At 36.9% G+C, this 22,051-nt stretch overlaps 3 protein-coding genes across 3 annotated transcripts in view; 1 reads left to right on the top strand and 2 right to left on the bottom strand.

Moving 5' to 3' along the window:
• Positions 1 to 263: 263 nt before the first annotated feature.
• On the top strand, positions 264 to 9,031 carry LOC309495734 (uncharacterized protein). The gene is made up of 11 exons (XM_082165558.1): positions 264 to 545; positions 855 to 1,208; positions 2,043 to 4,298; positions 4,422 to 4,492; positions 4,984 to 5,042; positions 5,968 to 6,125; positions 6,496 to 6,655; positions 6,867 to 7,058; positions 7,288 to 7,509; positions 8,088 to 8,244; positions 8,329 to 9,031. Exons 1-11 carry the CDS (start codon positions 503 to 505, stop codon positions 8,401 to 8,403), a joined length of 3,747 nt encoding a protein of 1,248 aa, XP_082021684.1. The 5' UTR covers positions 264 to 502; the 3' UTR covers positions 8,404 to 9,031.
• Positions 9,032 to 9,210: 179 nt separating this feature from the next.
• On the bottom strand, positions 9,211 to 15,784 carry cacng3a (calcium channel, voltage-dependent, gamma subunit 3a). Its single transcript, XM_082165559.1, has 4 exons — positions 14,923 to 15,784; positions 13,363 to 13,446; positions 12,579 to 12,719; positions 9,211 to 10,671 (listed from the first exon to the last, which is right to left on the bottom strand). Exons 1-4 carry the CDS (start codon positions 15,131 to 15,133, stop codon positions 9,920 to 9,922), a joined length of 1,188 nt encoding a protein of 395 aa, XP_082021685.1. The 5' UTR covers positions 15,134 to 15,784; the 3' UTR covers positions 9,211 to 9,919.
• A 1,335-nt stretch (positions 15,785 to 17,119) lies between these two features.
• Positions 17,120 to 22,051, bottom strand: part of prkcba (protein kinase C, beta a) — a 30,213-nt gene continuing 25,281 nt past the window's right edge. Inside the window, exon 17 of the mRNA XM_082165886.1 lies at positions 17,120 to 20,021. Coding sequence (XP_082022012.1) covers positions 19,869 to 20,021 — 153 coding nt within the window. The 3' untranslated portion in view covers positions 17,120 to 19,868. The remainder of the gene's footprint in view (positions 20,022 to 22,051) is intronic.

Genomic DNA, 22,051 nt, shown 5'->3' with positions numbered 1-22,051 from the left:
TAATCTATTTTCTAGTTTGAATTGACAGCACAAGCTCGTCAGGGGAGCGAAAACAAACACTCTCTCTGTTGTCTCTCACACAAACATACACAACCTGGGTCATAATAACCTAATCTTGAAATCTCCTCTTTCTGTCCCCTTAACTTTTAACCGCTTCCGTCCCATTTTCCCTTAAAAAGATACCTAATCGTAATCATATGTTTGCACGATGCCGTTTTCTACACCCTGCATAGGCGAGCTCGCGCGCTCACAGATACGCACGCGCGCGCTTCATTAAAGCGAGCTGCAGTCAGTTCTATTCAAGTTTCTGCGGCGGACTGAAGGATGAACTTGACTCCTCTATATAGGTCTTTTTAAAGATTGAAAACTGCTATTTATCCACGTTACACATACTTTTCGACTAGTTTAAGTATTGTCTACGTCATATTTTAGAACAGCAAAATATTCTTTATGGAATTAACTGTGGGGACGGATTCCTTCCTGGAATGTTTTGGCTCGCAAAATGTTTCGATTTGTCTATGTTTTGTTATTCATTTTCGCTCCAGGTAAGAATATCATTTCATTAATAGACGAGGAGATATTTAAATGCTAGACATATTTAGCCTAACTTATGTTTAAAATGTATCGATTAGCAATGTTTTATATTCTTTTAAAAAACTATTTTATATATAATATCCCTACAAAAAATGTACCATGGTAACCTTCAAATTCACTATAGGAACCTACTGAACCATCAATAGTGCTAGTATCAGATGTTAATACTGTGACTACTGAAAATCATGACCTAACTTTTAAATAAAAACATGTAATGCTGAATTATTGAAGATGACGATGATAACGATGTTCCTCTGTAGGTAACACGTTGTCAAACTTGAGGCAAGACTGTGGCGGTAAAATTCTTGGAGAGAGGAGCGGCTCAATCCGGTACTCTTTACAACCAGACAGACTTTTATTTAACAGAATAACCAACGAAAGCACAGAAAAACTATTGGATGTTTCCTGCACTTGGATTATTGATGCACATAAAAACCAAACTGTTTGGATAGATGTCATTTCTGTTGGGAAAGGTGCTATTGGGATTCAGTTTGGAAATGGAGATACACTGATTTATGAAAAAGAGGAGCGGGCGTTATTCTCTGGCACTGGGAGAACCATCATTGAATGGAGCTTGAGAAGGAATGACAAACCATTTGCCACATTACATCTGAGTAAGTGTAATGAAGTCACTTACATGCCAGTATGATGATGTTTTTAGACATAGTACTTAAATATGTTTTTTTGGACACATATCATGCCAATTCCAAGTATCAAAAGATTGTACCTGAACCATGTTATTCTTGGAAGTACCATAGATTGCTATGTAAATATCATAGTACATGAATAGTCCATGGTACATTTAAAAGTGTAAATACCATGATAATGCAACAGTACTTTTTTGTGCTGGACATGGTACAGTAACTTCTTGGTAAGGGGTACTATGGTATGTCCAAAAAACTATGGAAGGACCATGGTACTTTTTGTACACATATAATCTGCAAATCTTGTAAACACATCAGAAAAGAAACAAGTTTTTGTCATCAATAAAATATCAGAGTAAAATATTTTCTTATTAAAATTGTTATTTACACTATCATTCAAAAGTTTGGGGTCAGCAAGATTTACATTTTTTAGAGATATTAATACTTGTATTCAGCAAGGATGCATTCGTTGATCAAAAGTGACAGCAACGTTTCAATTAATTTCAAATAACTGTGAAACTTTCTATTCATCAAAGAATTCTTAAAATTGTCATTGTTTTCACAAAAATATTAAGCAGCACAACTGTTTTCAACATTGATAATATAATAAGAAACATTTCTTGAGCACCGATCAGCATTAGAATAATTTCTGAAGGATCATGTGACAGTATTGTATGTGAAAAATATGAAAAATACCCAGTGGGAATGTTGTTGTATGTTTGTTTATTTCTCTTAGTGTAAGAATCTTGCCTTAAATATCTCATAATTCCTGTTTCCATTCATATCTGTGTGTTTTTTTCTCAGGATGGAACACGTCAGAGGTCAGTCACACTCTTGCTTTGATTCCTTACACCCACTTTGACGCTGACCCAGTGTCTCCCTCTCCGAGTGGCTCAAATGATGTGACCTACACCCCAGACATTCCAGTGAGCAGCAATGCTGCCCCCAAAACACACACTCTCAGGGGCGAGAATATACGGCAGGGCGGAGGTGTGTCTGACCTGACCGATAAGCATAGATCCCTCTTTCCGCAGGAAATCACCAACAATGGACAGGAAACGGCTGGACCCTGGATCTCCGACCTCACACTCGCTGGCACACATTCTTATTTTGATACGCACACCAACTCTGCCCTTGACACACACATGAACACGCTCGTCGGGTCGTCCCATGAACCTTCTTTGGCTCCCACTGAAATACAATCACCATTGCTGTCTGTCCAAACTACAGCCACACAGGCAACTGATGTTGCGACAAAAACAAGTGCACTTTTAGCCACCACTGATGTTGCACACACTGAATTGCATAGAGGAAGTTCACTCTCACAGCATACATATACACATGCATTTACCACAATTCAGTCCAAAATGGCTAGAAGAGGTCATCGAAGTTCAATGTTTCCGACTTCCAGCTTTATTACAGCACGTCCACGAAACATTCAGCCATTCGACAAAACTTCTAAACATAAAGACTTCCTTAGTGACACTGTTAACAAGGCTAAAGCTACAACAGTGACGGTCCCTAAAAAGGATGTGTTTACAATATCAGAGAACGTCGGAACGAGTCAATTTCATGCAACTTTTTGGAGTTCGAACAGAGTCACAGATGACAACCAGCCTATAGCATCGAGAATGGACAGGACAGTTCGCTCTCCAAGGTCAACTAATCAAAATCAAACAATCTACGATGATTCAGTACTCACTCGTATTACGCCTGCTACAGTATCAAAGTTTCCAAACGTTAATCAAACCAACCCATTAGCATTTTCTGATAGTGACACAACTGAATACTCAGGTTACTCCACATCTCCAAGTGGAATAAGTGAGCCGACAATAAATCTTACCACTGAGAATGAGCCAACAACCTCAAGAGAGTTCATGCATACTTCACGAAATACACTTGCAACTCCAACTTTAACTTCTTCGGAAGCATCAACCACTCGCATCTCACACACCATCCAAAGTCAGCACAATACAAGCACCCAAGAAACCAGTTCAACGTCTGATCTGACAGCACACAACAATAACGAAATCAGTGCCTTCACCACTTTCCCAACTACCATCCCTCCAAACCTGACTCCTACTAGAAGTCCTAGTACACCAGAAGAGGACAAGGGTCAGTCATCATCTGGAAGTGATTGTCTCAGTCTTGCATGCACCTTGTATTTACCATCTACAGTACGAGGAGAACAAGAAAGACCCATTACCAACCCTCCATCAATCTCTTTGACGAGTTCTGCAAGTCCTCAGATTAGTCCTAATGTGACATCTGACCTCATGGTTGAACATAGCACTACAGATTTGAGATTTGAGAACCACACACATGTAGAGGAACCTGAAGTGTCCCCATCACAAGTCCAGAATACCAACACAAGATCAAGTATGCATACTGAATTCCCTATATACACGTTTACAACTCAGTATTCAACTCCATCTTCTGAAAACACACAGAGCAATGTGGGATTTTCTGATGCAACTGATATCAACAAGATGAGTAGTGGTCCAACAGTAGGCGGAAATCATTTGAGTCCTACTCAGACTAGTGCGACAAGTTCGAAGACAACACTTGGATTATCGTCATTTAATGACATTCATAATGGATCAACAAAAAACACTAATGGCTTTACTGCCCACACTACCATATCATTGAGTACTTCATCATCTGACATCACAGCTCCCTACATCTCTCAGGTCAGTACGACTGATCCTGTCTTTCAGACAAGCCCACCTGTTAGTACGACTACACATTGGGAAACCAGTCAGACCTCTGCGGTTCCCCCACCTTCGATAACTACACTGCAGATGAATCCACATGCCACATCCACAGAAACGACTTCAGCCCGGGTCCATACGGACATTCCAGTGCCTCAACCCAGCACTGTCAGACCTCCCCAACATTTGACCACAAGCTCTTATCTTATTCTAACAAAAGCACACACAGTATCTACTCAAGCAGTCACCCAAACATCTCAGATCATATCTACTGGATCAAGCTTTGACAGGAAGTGGCCACACGGACGGCATTATTTCATTGTGGAGGACCAGCCAGCAATCATCAAGGGTGAGTAACATTTCCGTCAATTTTGCTTTCTCCAAGACTCCTAATTTATCACTTTTCCACATTTCTGAGTGAAAAGGGATCTTTTGTGTTTTAATGAAAAACATTTGTTGTTCTGTTTTTCAGAGAAAACATTTCAAGTACTCTTACAAATCATCTTGGAAGGGGATTATGTCCCTAGTCTGAGACTGCTTGAGGTGAAACCATTTGAATAACTTTATATACACTACTGTTCAAAAGTTTGGTATTATTATTATTATGATTTTTTAAAGAAGGCTGCATTTATTTGATCAAAAATACAGTAAAAACAGTATTATTGAGAAATATTATTACAATTAAAAATCATTCACACCTTCAGAAATCATTCTAATCTGCTGATTTAGTGCTCATGTTGAAAACAGCTGTGCTTAATATTTTTGTGAAAACTGGTAAATTGTTTTCAGGATTATTTGAGATATAGAAAGTTCAAAAGAACAGAATTTATGAGTATTGAAATATAGATCATGCATTATAAATGTCTTTAATGTCTGTTTTGATCAAATGAATGCATTTTTTCTGAATTAAAAAAAAAAAAAAAAAAGTCTTACTAACCTCAAACTTTTGAACGGGATGCACATTCATGTCCGAGGATGGTTGATGTCATTTGATTGGCATTGCAATAATGTTTGGTAATCATCCACTCCTGCAGGTGGAGACATTTCTTCAGAGACTTTCTGGATTTAAGAATCAACATGTGACCTGGCACAGGTAAAAAGCTTTACTGGGCTGTATTTGCAGTTCATCATGTGCATTGAAGTCACTGTGAGTTAGCTGAGTGACTAGATTTGACTGTAATTATTGATTCAACTTTTCATTCATTGAGTCTTTGAGAAGAAGTTGTTAATGTAAATGAACAAAATTTTCTTTTTAATGTAATTTGAGTGTTTTGTCTGATTGACTCTAAGGGGTCGTTTACACAACACCGTTTTCAACAAGAATGTAAAAATTTGAAAACGGGTTTCAAAGTGCAAGTTTTTGAAAACGATACCGCTATTGTCTCCGTGTAAACTACAAAAACACGAATTTGTGAAAACAACAATGTCAACGATGCGTATTACATGTTCAGTCTTAAGTTGCGCAGTGTTTCTTTACAAAGTGACATCGCCAGCTACTGGCCTAGCATGAATAACACAGCGGTTTTAGTCGTTTTCGCGGATCCTTGTGAACAGGGATCGTTTTGACAATGTGAAATGTGTGAAAAATGCAAAGGAAATGCTTTTCCATTTTAAGTACATTGTTGTCATGTAAACGTACCCTAAATATATGTAACCCCTATAGGATCATAATTAAACTGCAAAGAGTTCATGGGATTGTGATAGAAATGCCAATGCAAAATGATGCTAAATAAAACCATATATATATATTCAAACAGAATATATTATTAAATATTCATTGTATTATTAGGATATGTAAAATATAATATTATTAAATATAAATTATTAAAAATATAAAAATATAATACCTATTTTAGGTTTAAAATCTCAGGGAGTACTTAAGTAATTAAGTATTTAATTTAAGTCACAGTGGTTCAGCAGACAAAAAGATTGTAAAAACCTGATCTAAAATATCTAGGTGGTTGATGACTTGTTAATTAAGTGCTTTTGATTGACTCTGTCATGGGTGTTTTCATCAGTGGTCCAGTTCTGCAAACAGTAGTTCAATTCCAAACAGTGGAAACGCTCTCCTGGCTGGGAAGGGTGGAGTCTCTATTACAGGAGGCGGGGTTAAACCCACTACCGAAGAAAGGAATACTTGTGGGAGGAGTTAGAGTGAAAAATATTACTGTGGGAGGTGAGTGTTGAACAACTCGATCTTAACCAGTTACTTTTTTTTTAATACCTCTAGCATTTATTCGTATCTTATGGAGCCGCTATGGGAGCACGGTGGTTAAAAAAAAACATGAGATAGATGAAAAAAAAATTTTGAATGCTTTTTGCATTTGCAAACTTTGCATTTGCTCTCAAAATCACTGAAATATAGATTGTTTCTTCCACCTCATATTATTTCCACAAAGTTTCACTGGGGAATGCAATACTTTTTCAAGAGAATGCAAAAGCATTGGAAAATAATTTCCCCTCCCGTTTAATTTCTCGTTAAATCCCTTTAGGGGCTCCATAGTATCTCAAACATTCATGCCTTTCTTTGTTTCTTTCTTTCTCAGGTTTGCAGACAGAAGTTTGTGAATGGTTGTTTGAATGTCCTTCTGGGTTCCAGTGTGTTTCTTCGAAGAGTAATATCACATGTACATCAGTGTGCCACTCTGAATACTGTAAACATCAGGGCATCTGTGTCCATCGCCTCGGGCAACAGCCAATCTGCCAGTAAGTTACATGTACAGTTACAGTACATACAGTGTAGTTTGACTTGCGGCATAAAATCTGGTCCTCATTGCAGGTCAACATCTTCCCATTTATCAAGGAAGAAACCTTCTGATGGATACATATAGCTTTTAAATGCACCTTTCCAGGAGAACTAATTAAAAATACTTGCTGAAGTGACCTGCAGGTTTGACTAAACTCTGTCTTTCTGCAGGTGTCCTGTTGGGGAGGATTACTGGTTTATGGGGCAGCGCTGTGACCTCCACATGACCCGGCCGCGTTTGGTGGGCATGTGTTTTGGGGTACTGGTCGCTGTCACTACAGTCATGGCTCTTCTGTCTTATCTCGCAGTGCGCCGTTTTAAAAGCAAGCTTATGCAAGCCAAAGTGGAACAAACACGCAGCAGGTATCACATGTGCAATCATTTTAAAAACACACGCTCACTCCCATAAAGTCATCTGTTGTAGCCTTGTTTTGTTATTGGAAATAGTTTGCAGGAAATCATTGACTAGTTAAAACAAACCATAGGTTGAGATAACACCACTGAAAGTGACACAGGGAGGGACGGGGTCAAGTGAACACACACAGACACTCTTAAATGTATATACTTCTGTCTTCTGTATGTTTGGATACAGTTATCGCAGATTCAATCACTTTGATGAGCTTTCGGCTCGTTTTTGGGGAAGGTCCTGGCCAGGCTCTGAGGATTCGTTGGATAACCCTGCCTTCACCCGCTCAGATGAATTATTACATCTGAGAGCACTTGATCGTACCTGCTGTTACCATGATGACACTCTTTCTGTGGTATCCACATACCACGGAAGTGGAACACACCTCAACACCATATATCCTCATGGGTACCGTAAGATTATTTGCATTTTATTGTATAAACAATGGTTTACCATTGTTTTTTTGGACATGGTGCCATGGTAATATGACGGCAATCTTGAAAATACACTGTCAATATCATGGTACACTACTGCTCAAAAAATTTGGGGCTGGTAAGATTTTTATTGTAAAAAAAAAAATCCTATACTCACCAAGGCTGCATGTAGTTTATTCCTGTGATGCAAAGCTGAGTTTTCAGCATCATTACTCCAGTCATCAGTGTCACATGATACTTCTGAAATCAATTTAATATTTAGTTCTTAAGAATATTTCATATTTAGTGCTTAATATTTTTGTGGAAACCACAATACATTTTTTCCAGGATTCTTCGATAAATGGAAATGTAAAAGAACAGCATTTATTTGAAATAGGAATCTTTTGTCACATTATAAACGTCTTTATTGTCACTTTTGACCAATTTAATGAGCCCTTGCTGAATAAAACAATTAATTTCTTTCAACAACAGTAGTGAATATTCCAAAGTACCATATTACATAAATAGAGTAAGTTGTTTACTTGATTTTTCTATGTATGTTTGGGCTTACAGTTCTCAGTATGGTTGGGATCTCAGCAACTGCAGCTTGGCGGATGGTGTGATGGATTCTGGGAAGGCTAGTGACCTGTCGGTGTGCAGCTGGCCGATCGAGCCGATTCAATGGACGCCATTCCCTTTACTGCAGCAGCTCACCAGGAATACAAATACGGTAAGACACAAATACAGACTCTATATCTATATTGTTATCTATATTGTTGTAATTGAATGACACAAAACTGTGCTGATTATCCAGGTGAAAGCGTCTCGTCCTCGCTCTTACTGTGAAGGAATGGAACTTGTAGATTTAGAGAAGAGCTGGACAGCTTAACCGAGATTCAGAAAAACAGCACAACTTCTGGCCAAGTGTGAGAATATTTCATCTGTGTGAGAATATTTGATCTGTTTAAGGAACACCATTGTTGTACCATATACATCCATCTTAATAAAATCTCTTTTAACAAAAAAAAAAGAAGACTTTTTTAAATTTGATCTGCTTCCAGTGTACTCTGCAAAATATACACTACCGTTGGGGTCAGTAAGGTTTTTTCGTTCTTTTATTTATCCAGGACACATTAAATTGTTCTTTTGAACTTTATAATGAATCACAGTTTCCACAAAAAACTTAAGCAGCACATTGAAAATAATAAATGTTTCTTGACCAGCAAATCATCATATTAGAATGATATCTGAAGGATCATGTGACACTGGAGACTGGAATAATGATGCTGAAAATTCAGCTTTGCATCACAGGAATAAATTACAGCTTAAATGTATTACAACAGAAAACAGTTGTTTTAAATTGTACTAATATTTCACAAAATAACTGTTTTTACTGTATTTAAGCATCAGAGAATTCTTAAAATCCCACCAACCCCAAATTTTTGAACGGTAGTGTACATGAACTTCTTGTAAGTGCTAATTGAAATAAAATGCGGTACTTTTTCATTGTTTTTCATATTAAAAGACTAAAATCTTTAAACAAAAATTTGTTTTTGAGAATATTTTGCTACACTTCCATTTGCCTTCCAATGTGTGACAACAACCCTGGAGTTAGAGAACCCATGTCAAATGAATGAGGCAGTGAGACGCTTATGCGTTTTCCGATTAGCTAATATGCAAAAACATGGGTTCAAGTTTCAGTCATAGTCATGTGTGACCCAGGCCAGACACTAATTTCACCATCCTGTTCTGTCCTCATTAAGTCTAAAATCAATCCACTTAAACCCCGTTGCTCCAGGCCTTCTGTCCTATCAATTGTGTTGTCAGTTAATTTGTATAAAATTGTCTGTTAAATCACCCAATCTAATAGACTCACATAAAATGTACACCAAAGACCGAATGCAATTTGCTACACTGAGAATTTCTCTTTTGAGGATAATAAAAATTTGAACAGTTACCAAACACTAGCATACATTATCAGCTTAAAAGTTCTAGTTTGTGTTTTATGATTTAAAACATCATTACATTAAGTTTTACCACTGGCTGGAATTTGCAGATGTCTGAGCACTGACTTGAGAGTCATGCATTATGTTTTTACTGGATTGATTTTACGATTCATACAGATCTAGAAATGGTGGAAAAGTGTCTATTTTTGACATGACAGATGCACTTTGCTCTTCATGTGGCCATTGTGAGTATTGCATCCGAAAAAACATCCAAGGACAAGGTACGGTAGCAAGTTCACTTCTGCATAAAGACAGCAGAATATACACATACAGCACCAATTCATTGAGTAATTAAGTACATAAAGCTAAAAGCAAATAATATGCATATTCAGTGAATGTAATAGCTACTCTTCACTCAGATCTGTCAAATAGCTTTTCAAATAACAGCAGCATTTCATTTCACACTGGAGTTGTTCTTCTTGCCGCAGTGCCACTTTGAGACACATATGAGGGCTCTTTTACAGCATTTTGCATGTGCGCAATGTCATTCCCAGAATTTTGCGCGTGCACTGGGCTTTTACTGGGATTTACAGAGTTGAGCTTATAGTTCTGCGACAGCATGACTCCATTTTCCGGCTTGACTGAATTTTGTGCATTTGGTAACACAAACCCTTTCTCGGTGCTCGGCGAGTTCTGTATGTGCGGAAGCACGGAGTTCGATTTCACGGAGTTCTGACGATTTGTAAAATTGTTATTAGCAATGACAGAGTTGTGAAAATGTGCAAAACCATGGCCGGTGCTGACGGAGTTGTGCGCGAGCGCGTGAGTAGCTGTGGGTGCAAGACCGCGTCCCAGGGCGTACAGCCCGAGGTCGTTCCCTTGACGGGCAGGGGAGGGTTCGCGAGACCGGGAGTCAGACGAGCGGTTTGGACCCTGCCTCCAGCGGTAGCGGGAACGGTAGCTGGACGAGCGGTGATGCTGCAGGGAATGCGTGCTGGATTGGAGTGTGCGATGCGAACGCGCTCTCAACACACGGTGTGTATCGATGAACAGGTGCACGGTCAGGACTCCCACAGTCTCTGCTATGATGAAGGAAAGAGCGCCGCAGTAGAAGCTCCAGCCGTACCAGTGACTGCGCTTGGACTCGCTCTGGTTGGGGTCGCCAGCGTTGGACGAGATGTATACGATAATGCCAATGATGTTGCTGAGACCTGAAAGAAATACATGCGATCAGTTGTCCTTCTTTTTCTGCAATCCACGTCGGTGGACTGTTTCAAACCTAGTTATAAATTGGGGACATATTTGTTAAAAAATGTGCCTAGAAGTAAGCTAAATGTCCGTAGAAGTTATCATGTTGGGATGATTAAAGGGGCCCTTATCAGAGAGGGGGTACTGAACATGAGACCCACAGTAGCCTACAGAGGGGGACCCAAAATCAAATCATGCTTCAGTAAATCATAACTATGACATACAGAGTAGAAATTATGAGATACTTTGATACTAAAAGTCAAAATTGTGGGACAAATAAGTCATAATTATGAAATGAAAAGTAAAGTTATAATTGACATCAATATTTTATGACATAATTACGTTTTATCATTATTTAAACTTTTTGTCATAAGTGGTTTTGTCAATGACCTTTGTCATAATTTTTACCTTTTGTCATATTTGACTTTTTATCTCATAATTTCTACTCTTTATGCCATTATTATGACTTTTCTGTCATAATTCACCCTTCTCCAGGAGTTTGATTGACAGGCAATCTCACCAATCATTTATGCGAATCTACCAAACCAGACTGGAGAGTCCAAGTGACTACAGTGGCTCAGCCTTAAGTTTGTGAAGTGACGAGAATACTTTTTGTGCGCAAACAAACAAACAAAAATAACGACTTTATTCAACTATTCATTTTCCTGTGTGGGTCTCTGAGTGAGTTCACTTAGTGTAACAGCGCAGCGCTTCTGGGTTGTACGTCAGAACGCAGGCTCAATATTGGCCAGTATCACACGCATGACCATCGTCGGCCAATAGTGAGCCTACGTTCTGACGTACAACCCAGAAGTGCTGCGCTGTTACACTACGTGAACTCACTCAGAGACCCACACAGAGGAAAATGAATAGTTGAATAAAGTCGATATTGAATATTTAAAAAAAAAAATTGCCGCACAAAAAGTATTCTCGTCGCTTGATAAACTTAAGGTTGAGCCACTGTAGTCACTTGGACTATTTTAACGATGTTTTTACTAACATTTCTGGGATGGCAGATGCAATTACCTAGCAGCCTATGGAGGAGCCAGCCAACTCTCAGATTTCATCAAAAATATCTTAATTTGTGTTCCGAAGATGAACGAAAGGCTTACGGGGTTGGAACAACATGAGGGTGAGTAATTACTGACAGAATTTTCATTTTTGGGTGAACTAACTCTTAATGTTGGTTAACGTGAACTTGAAAAATGGTGTACATTGACTTCTTTCTGCGGTTGAAACAACATAACTTCTGATGTTCATTTATGTTTATTTCGTGCTATAACTAGTAGGAAGAGATTATCGGTTCATGTGCCGCTTGAACTGAGGCGCTACAGCAATCAGTCACGACACAAAGAGCAACAAAATGGTATTTATTGTTTGAAATTTCTTTAAAAATGACAAGATTTGAAAGCTAAGACTTTTTTTCATACCAAAAATAACTTGTCTTGTCTGTCGACGCGTTGTCAGTGTCCTCTTTGCTCCGCGATATAGTTTTCACTGCGTGAGAACATGATATGTGGCGTGAGAGCGCCATGGCTTGTCAGACATACCAACAGTAATAAAGGGGGGGGAAGTCTTTGCTAAGGGTCTGTTATGATTTACCAAAGCATGATATTTTGTGTAGCATGTGGCAGAAATTAGCTTCCATGTCATTGCCATAAATTTGGTTACAGTGCCACCTACTGGTCAAAGGCTAAAAAGTTACAAATATTGCAAAATCTAAACCTTTCAATGGGCTGCTATTGGAGTGGCTCACCCTGTGATTGCCACATACAGATATTTTCATATTTAGATGTATTTGAAAATAACATCTATGGTGCATACCCATTTAAAAAACGATGTAAAAGTCTATATATGTGCATGGACATACCAGCTGAAACAAAAAAGATGCCTGCACACAGGATGACGTTGTGTCGGCTCTTGTAGAACTCGCTGGCGGCTACACACACTCCACCAATGAACAGCAGTCCAACACTCATTATAGGGAAAAGACTAGAGGCACGCACAGCACCTGCCACACACACACACACACACACACACACACACACACACACACAACAAAAATGTATACGTAACTGATTGTTCTATTAGTGTATATATTTTTTGCCATATTATTTCCTTTCACACACAAGTAGTATTTGTTGTGGGCTACACTTTATTTAAGGTGTCCATGTTACAATGTAATTATGCATTTAAGTATTGTGTAATATTAATTAACTACATGTTAGGAATAGGATTGGGGTTTGGCTCAGGGTTAGTTGCATAATTATGCATATTTTATAGTTATTCCTACAGTAACTAAATGTAACGTGTAACAAGGTCACTGTAAAATAAAGTGCTACCTTGTTGTGCTTTATCTAAATAATTGAACTGAAAGTCAAATGTTGCTATAATTTTTCTAACTAATGTAAAATCATAATGACTCAATATGGGATCTTTCATACATTGTATTTTTATTTTTTTTACAGTGAATATGAAAAATGTCTTCAGAATCCAACATTTTCATATTTTAACCACTTTTAACAGTGACGATAATTCCAGTAACTGGTATTTAATTGGGCATTATAGAGTTTTAAGTGTTATTTTTATCATATGTTTTTTTTATTGCATGTGTTTGACCTGTAACTGAATGTCAAGCATTTGCAGATACTCACGTAGTAGATATTCCGCAGCATCTTGTTCATAATCTGCGTCCTCTGGGAAATGATCAATGCTCTTACAAACCCCAATAAACATGCCTGTAAGAAACACACACACACACACACACACACACATCCAGACGCCTTCACAGTCACACATGCGTCAGTTAATGGCCAATGCCATTTTCCACATGATTGGACTAATGCTATCAAATCATTAACAATATCAATATCCTCCCATCTAATTAGTCATTCTTAAAAAACACACAGACAGGCAAACACTCTATTTCTCTTTTAAATGGGCAACACATTTTCTCTTTTTCTTATAGTGTCATTTCACTTATCAAAAATCATGAACTAGGCTGATTAAAGAGGCATTGATTTAAAAAGTGGGTCTCCATTGCTCTTTTTAGTTGTTATGTTCAACAACAAAATCAACAAAATGGTCACCACATGGGGCGGGGTACATGTTATTGTGTGGGGTAGATGCCACATATGTTTAGGAACTGTATTTCTGTTGATGTGTGCATAATTGACATCTGTAGAGAAAGTGTATGGTCTGTGCCCAACCATCTTTCATAACTGTCTATTCATCTTAAACATCTCATACTAGCTTTCGCATTTACTCTCGTAAAGTGAACGCTGCCACTTTGATGCCCCTTTTAACAGAGTGAACGCTTCATTACACATTCCATTAAAAGAATTGACGTTGAACTGATATAGGTCAGAGAGTAGGGTGTGAGAGATGGGTCGAAACTAGAGGAAGGCGCATTGTGAGAGAAAGTAAAAATAATTAAATCAATAATTAAATAAATAAATCATCCAAAAGGAAAGGGGTTTGTTTTGGCTCCAACTTTGATACATTTATAGCCAACACACTACAACAAAAAAAAGTGAGAGCCATGGTAATAAGTGAGAGATGATATAGGATAATATATATATATAATAGAGAATATTGAATAATGTTTACTATATTCATGAGTAACCCAACATACTTCAAAGACTAGCATGATACTAGCATGGGACATGTAAAAAAAACATGGTAAAACTATTGTACAATGAAAAAAGTAGCAAGGTGATTTTTAATACTTTTATGTATGAGTATGAATATTGGTTACACTTCATTTTAAAGTATCTTTGTTACACTGTAATTATACATTTAAGTACTGAGTAATATTAAGTAACTACATGTACTTAGGGTTAGTTAGGATCAGGGTTTGGTTTGGTTTGGTTTAGGGTTAGGTGCATGTAATCATGCATAATTTATAGTTATTACTAACAATGACACTGTAAGTGTAAAACAAAGTGTTACCGGATATTTTAATTATTCAGTACATTAAATTAAATCAACCATTAAATCTCAACCAATCACTGCATTAAGGTTTCATAACCTTTCTGTCATTTAATTCATTCATTTGATGAATAGCCTACCAATTTTTTCCAATAGGCTAGCAGTTTTATTGCAACAATAACAAGGTGTTTTAGCTGGAAATGATTATCATGTTAGAAATATTACCTAAATTAGATATTGTTATCATGTCATCCACATAAAAAGCAGTTTTGAAAAGAATGTACCTTCCATGCAGCACTGTCTCCAGAGCCCTGAGTGCGTCAGTACCTCTTCATTCTTTCGGTTCGTGTCATTGTCATTGACGCTCTTGGTTCTGCAGACTCCACGCGAGTACAGCCAGTAGTCGGTGCCCACCGCGATGGTCATCAGGCTGAAGGCCGCGAAAGCCCCCGCCGTGGTGAGGAGCATCTGCACTCCACGGTTACACACCCTCATCCTGCACTCTGGTGTTTCTCTGGCATCAGTGTACACTTGTGAGGGCCACGACCGGCTTATCCACAAGGAAATTCATTGGTTTCAATGAACTCTCACATGTCAGCGAACATGTCAGTGAAGTTTTGGCACGCGTCCCTCGTGCTGTGCGGTTTTACGCGTTAAGTGAGACAGACAATTCAGGCTTATCTCCTTCAAGTAGGTAAATCCTCATTTTGACGCTCCAAACTTACCTTACACATCAAAAATCAACTCCAAGAATAACTTTCTCCCTAAAGTCATTGCGGTGATGTCAGATTTTCTCCGTATTCCCTCAGATAAGTGAAGTTTGCCCATGACTGAAGTGTGCGCATTCCCGTGGAACATGCTGAGGTGGTTTTGGTGGAGTTCTGGTGGGTCTCTGTTCGTGCTTGTGAATGTAAAGCACCGCCTCTGACTTTGCGCTCGATAGTGCAAAGTTACGCAATGTAAAAGAGCATCTGTACAATTTAAAGAAGAACATGCACTAGCTAACAAATGAACTTGACGTCATTTTAAAACTGTAAAAATGAGGTGGGACTTTTAATTGCGTATAAAAGGCGACACGATTTTAGCGCACATTTAATTGATGTTTAATGTAGCCTATTGCTCTATTTAAACCACTTTAAATTGAATTAGAGTTAAAAAAAAATGTTTTAACAAAAACTTATTTCAGTCCTCACAGACGATTTTTCAAAACAAAAATGTTATATAAATCTTATAAAAAATTATAAAATTGTATGAAATCGTCAATGAAATCATATAAAATAATTGTAAAATAGATGGACACTGCTATTATATATATATATATTTTTTTTTTTACAGGTATACATTATTAAGTTGCTACATTGTAGCCTATTATTCAGTATTCTGCTTATGTAAAAGTTCTAATGGTCATGTTGAATGTAACATGAATAATAATGTTCAGCCTGACTGTATGTTTCATAATCTACAGTCGCTGCTTTATATAATACTTTTATTCTCAGGAAACTATTTGTCTCCCAATGATGACTTACTATAATGACTGATATTTAAAACCATGGATACTATATTTTTTTGAAAATAGATTTAACACTGTATTTTACAAAAATAATAATTATAATAATAATTGTCCCAGTTTTTCAGTATCATGGTTTATACACACAAACACACGTTGGGTTTCTGGTTTCTGCTGTGTTTTATGGGGACATTCCATAGACACAATGGTTTTACACTGTACAAACTGTATATTCTATTCCCTTACACTAACACATAAACCTACTCATCACACAAAACTTTCTGCATTTTTAGATTTTCAAAAAATATCTTTATGTATGATTTATACTCTTGTTTCCTCATGGGGACCAAAAATAAATGTCCCCACAAGGTCAAAATTTACTGGTATTACTATACTTGTGTCGGGACATTTGGTCCCCATAACGCAGACCAGGACACACACACACACACACACACACACACACACACACACACACACACACACACACACACACACACACACACACACACACACACACACACACACACACACGAATATTGTGGTGCCTCCCTATTGTGGTCCGACAATGTCTGTGGCAAAAGTTAGGCAGTAACTGTTGTAAATAAAATGCTAGAAAAAAATCCTATAATTTTCAGACAAGTTTCTTGTGAATGGGCCCCCATACACTGTCAGAAATAGGGGTACAGTAGTCCATTTCTGTCCCCCAAGGTACAATCTACACTAACATACCCCATAGGGCTTATTATTAGACCTCAAGGTACATATATGTACCTTTTTGAGGGTCAAAAAGTATTAAAACGTACATATATGTACCATTTCTTTTAAAGGTTAAGGTACAATATTGTACCCTTGAGGGTACAGCCCCAGTGACAAGCCATTGTTCCCCTAAAGGTACAATTATGTACTTTATTTTCTGAGAGTGTAGGATTAAAGGGACTCATAACCCATCATCATACAAGTTTTGAACACACAGATTGGCATTTTAAAACTTCAGCTTTAATAATCCACATAGCATAAATAAACAACATGCAAAATATATCTCAATCACCAGCGATAGCCCTCCCCCAAAGCCAGCCACTGCTGCTGTCTGGATGTTAATGTGTTTGTGTCGTTGTTGACATGCGTCTGTCTTGCATAGTATAAAAACTCATTTTGGGGGATTGATTCTTGTATAGGAAGCCCTTTAAAGTCTTCATCATTAAAACATGATAGAAAAACTAAAAAATGAACCAGGGCAAGGGGTTTACAATGCTAAAATGTGCACGTTGTTTTTCCCTCAAAGGTGTGACAATTACTTTGATCACGTAAAGGCCACATTATTAATTTACAGTTGTACGCATGCCAAAGCGATTTAATAGTTCAGGACAGGAACGGTAATAAGGCTGTCAGTTTGTATAATCACTTATTTAATCTGCACGTTCTCATGAAACATCCAGTTAAAATAACAGCTTTTCTATCCTATGTTCTGGCTTTCTCATCTTTAGTTCAGGATAGAGGTCCTTCATAAACTTGTATCCTTCCATATACACTATACAATAAATATTATCTTTACATTATCCTCACTTTTCCATTTATCACCTCGGGAAAAGCAGATTATACTCACTGTTTACATGATCACACGATGTGTTTTCATTTGGAAGACTAGAATACTTATATTTCTATTTCATATATCTAATTACAAAATGAAACATTAACAAATAGAAATGTTTAAACACCATCACCCTTATAAGGATCTATGCTACAACAGATCCAACCATTACTGACACACTTGGTTAATAAGTAAACACCGAGTTAAAGAGCAAGGGCTCTACCAGGCATGCATAGGGTAGACTAAAACTCCTTATGGAGTCTGTTTAACACAGACACATGGCACATAATGAGCTCCCTAAACACTGCAGACGCCCCAACCAAATATATGGCACATTAGGGGTTCAGTCAAGACTGCTAGTTGGAGTATTTCAGCTCAAGAATCACATTCTCTGCAGCCAGTGATATGCATGGAACAACCTCTGATGCCAGTTCAATTCGCAGCACTAACGCACTTTATCAAGGCTTGCAACCGCATGCATCTGTCATCTGTTTGCAAACCAATTGAAAAGAAATGGTGAAACTTAATACTTTAAACACAATAAAGGTAGAAATCAGATTGTAATTGCAAATCAGAAGTCAAATAGCAATAGCATTTGTTCTGTGCCCTCATAGATGTCTCATTATCCGCAAGCTTATTTTCATCTATTTGTTTCATATTGCTTGATGCTACAGTCACTGCTTTTTGATTTCATTTTGTGTCGGGGTTTCAGAAAGTTTCCTTCTCAAACTGTTTTTTTTTAACCCTAAAATGGGAATTATGTAAACTTCTCAAAAAAAAAAAAAAATCGAATTCCTCCACAAAAGAGGAAAAAAACAATAATGCTTTGGTAAATCACAATTCTGACATTAAAGGTTTAAATTATGACATATTTAGTCATAATTATGAGTTAAAAGTCAAGTCACAACTGACATTAAAAAAAAAATCATAATTTTAATTCTAAGAATATAAATGATGGCATTAAAAGTCATACGACAAAAACTCAAAAATGTTGATCAAAATTATGACAAAAAAATTATATATAAACAAATTTGGCTTTTTATGTGCTAATTTTGACTTTTTGTTATTGTGACTTGGTATATCATAATTTCGACTTTTATCTCATAATGGCCTAGTGTTCAAATTTCAACTATTTATATCTTATGGCTTTTTATGTCATAATATTGACTTTTAATCTAATATAAATATGTCATAACAGGAGCACAGATTTCAAATATCAATGTTTCTCGGAAATCTCTTTCTCTCTTTTGTTTTAATATCAGATTTCTATTTATTTCAAATATACTTCATACCAAAAGATATATAAAACAAAGGTAAACAATCAACATATTTTTGCCTCTAAAGTGACCCGTTTTAACATAAAAATGTTGACTTTCAAAGCTTGATGTGCATGCTTTTGAGTTGCACGTAAATTATAAATGAAGCCTGATGGCCTATATTCCCTCCAGCTATCATGACATACACAAATAATTAATTTTTAAGAGCATCTCATGAACAGAAGCCATTATGCCAGTAGCAAACTAAAGGCCATTAGGATATCATTATTTGACTGTTGTGCTTCTGATGATATGCTAATGCTGAGAAGCTCAGAGCAAGCTGAAAGATATCATCCAGCATGATATGCTTGAGCATATTTGCTTATCTACACCGACGCACTGGAACTTTACCGAATTTAAACCAGATTTGAACTTAAAAGGTTCAAGGTTGCGTAAGGCTTAATTAACTCTGGAGAAACAAATCCATTAGTGCTGCATGTTGTCAGGCTAATTCATCTGGAAACGAGGGGCTGCAGTTAAAAAGCTGACTGAATATATGGAGAGAATGCATAAAAGAAAGAGGTAGGATAATTCTCTTGGAGATGAAAAGACAAGACATTCTCATGGAGACTATGAATACACTCTTTTATAACCGTTCTCTCTCCTCTGTCAAATTCAATTTCAAGAGTTTCCGAGGCCTTGGTTGAAAAACTGAGTATAATCCTGGTTTGGTTCTGTTGGATCCTGCTGGTTTTGTGCCTTTTTAAAGTGAAGAGAGAGGACAATCAAGATGCACTGGGACAAAATAATGCTTTCTGGGTAATACGAGCGTCTCCTTCTCTCACACGACCTAAAGGAGCAATCGGTTGGAGTTTGGCGTTAAACCTGAATAACAAACTCAGGGTTGGTGTAGGAGAAGCCTTGGAATTCATTTTGGTCCAGATTCATAATGAAGAGTTTATCGGTTGGCGTCAGCTCAACCACCATCTTGGTGAACTCCTTGTCGAAATTCCCAGTGTCGCGTCGATTTTTCTGGAAGAAAAAGAGAGAAAGAGAGTTATGAATGTGACCATAATACTGATCATCATAACGTATATCAAATCTGATTCATTGTTTGGGTTAGAACTACTGTGCAAAAGTTTTGGGTCAGTAAGACTTTTTTATGTTTTTGAAAGAAGTCTCTGCATATAAACTGTAATATTGTGAAATATTATTATATTTAAAAATAATTTAATATATTAAAATGTAATTTATTCCAGATGGTAAAGCTGAATTTTCAGCATCATTACTCCAGTCTTCAGTGTCACATGATCCTTCAGAAATCATTCTAATATGCTGATTTTGGTTCTCAAGAAACATTTATTATTATGATGAATGTTAAAAACAGTTGAGCTGCTTAAAACATTTTTTTTTTCAGGATTATTTGATAAATAGAAAGTTCAAAAGAGCAGCATTTTCAAATAAATTTCATATAAATGTTTTACTGGCACTTTTGATTAATTTAACACATCCTTGCTGAATAAAAGCATTATATATTTTTTTAAATCTTACAGACCCCAAACTTTTGAAGTTGCATAAATTAACATAAATTAATCACTGTGTTGAGAAAGAACAAAGAACGATGTATATTTATAAATGAATAACATTAATAGATGTAAGGATATTCAACAAGAAATTGCTCATGAAAATGCTAATTGGTTAAGATTATCCAATAGCCCACAAGGCCTTGGTGACATCAGCAGAAAAGTGAAATGATTTCAGAGGCGGAGCATGTTGATGATTTAGGCACTTTGGGAAAAAAAAAAAAATGCCGAAACACCAAGAACGTGTATTAAGAAATCGAATAGGGACCATTTAGGTTTTATGTTGACTTTAAAGCTAACGTCCATCATTACGAACGCATATCTCTAAGACAACACAAGAAACATCACAGAGGATAATGAGCGTAGAAGTCAGAAACAGCAAAAAAAAGACCAAGAGGAGGAAACTGATGAAGAGGAACCCACAGCTGGTTACATCAGAATCAGAAACTCAAGACAAAAACAGAACTTTGAGAGTCAGTCTGGAATAGGCAGAATCAAAACACAAAAAACATAGAGGGACAGAACAGAGGAGAGCAGACTGGACCATTAACATCTAAAACACACTCATGAGAATGAGATGAACGTCTGGACATCAAGTCCAGCCGCCAACTGGAGACAAACAGCTCAAGAAAGTTCTGCTAAACACATAAACCAGGAACAGAGACACCAAATGCCCTTTCAGTCAAGACGGGACAATCAACAAGGTCCTACCTTCTGCTAGAGGCCCAAACCAGCTCAAGAATAAGGGCCCTTGGAGAGAAGTACTTCTTGAGAGTCTGGTCCCTGTATCTACTCAATAACTGCGCCATCATGTTCTCATGAGAACCAGAAGTCCAAATGCACAATTTATATAAAACACTCCTTTTGTTCTCATATGGATCTGCTGTTCGCTGATGGTTATTTTGCAGGTATGCAATTGGTAATAGTTATTAAGCATGTACGAGTTCAGAAGAGTTGATAGAATATTTTGAACACTGGTCAAGTAGTGAAAGTGTACTTGCATTGTGGAGGATTATTAACTATTCACATTGTGAACATTTATCACTATCTGTCACATTTTATGTCAATAATCATCCTTTCCCTGCTGGATTATCCTCAAGTATCTGGTATCGCTGTAGCTGGAATTTGTTTTCTTTATACTCAATGGATCATTTAAAAGATTTTTTTTTTGAAAGAAAGAAATTAACACTTTTATTCAGCAAGGATGCATTAAATTGATCAAAAGTATCAATAAAGATAAAATAATTATATTTATATAATAAATGCTGTTCTTTTAAACTTTCTATTCATCAAAGAATCCTGAAAATAAAGGTTTAAGGTTTTCACAAAAATAAGAAATGTTAAAATAGAAAAGTGTTTTTAAATCATAATTATATTTTACAATATTACTGTTTTTTCTTATTTTTTTTTTTACTGTTTTTAAAAAAAAATCAAATGAATGCAGCCTTGGTGAGGACAAGAGACTTCTTTCAAAAACAT

This window comes from Leuciscus leuciscus, assembly GCF_965113295.1.
Source record: "Leuciscus leuciscus genome assembly, chromosome: 3".
In the NCBI taxonomy this organism is placed as follows: domain Eukaryota; kingdom Metazoa; phylum Chordata; class Actinopteri; order Cypriniformes; family Leuciscidae; genus Leuciscus; species Leuciscus leuciscus.
This window is presented reverse-complemented; position numbering and strand designations above follow the sequence as displayed.

What these genes read in the sequence shown, in the direction of transcription:
- LOC309495734 (XM_082165558.1), top strand. Translation starts at nt 503, where the DNA reads ATGTTTCGATTTGTCTATGTTTTGTTATTCATTTTCGCTCCAG. An exon ending in ATTTGCCACATTACATCTGA is followed by an intron (nt 1,209 to 2,042) that starts GTAAGTGTAATG and finishes TTTTTTTCTCAG; the next exon opens with GATGGAACACGTCAGAGGTC. An exon ending in CCAGCCAGCAATCATCAAGG is followed by an intron (nt 4,299 to 4,421) that starts GTGAGTAACATT and finishes TCTGTTTTTCAG; the next exon opens with AGAAAACATTTCAAGTACTC.
- cacng3a (XM_082165559.1), bottom strand. Translation starts at nt 15,133, where the DNA reads ATGAGGGTGTGTAACCGTGGAGTGCAGATGCTCCTCACCACGGCGGGG. An exon ending in TGCTGCGGAATATCTACTAC is followed by an intron (nt 12,720 to 13,362) that starts GTGAGTATCTGC and finishes TGTGTGTGGCAG; the next exon opens with GTGCTGTGCGTGCCTCTAGT. An exon ending in CATCTTTTTTGTTTCAGCTG is followed by an intron (nt 10,672 to 12,578) that starts GTATGTCCATGC and finishes TATTTCTTTCAG; the next exon opens with GTCTCAGCAACATCATTGGC.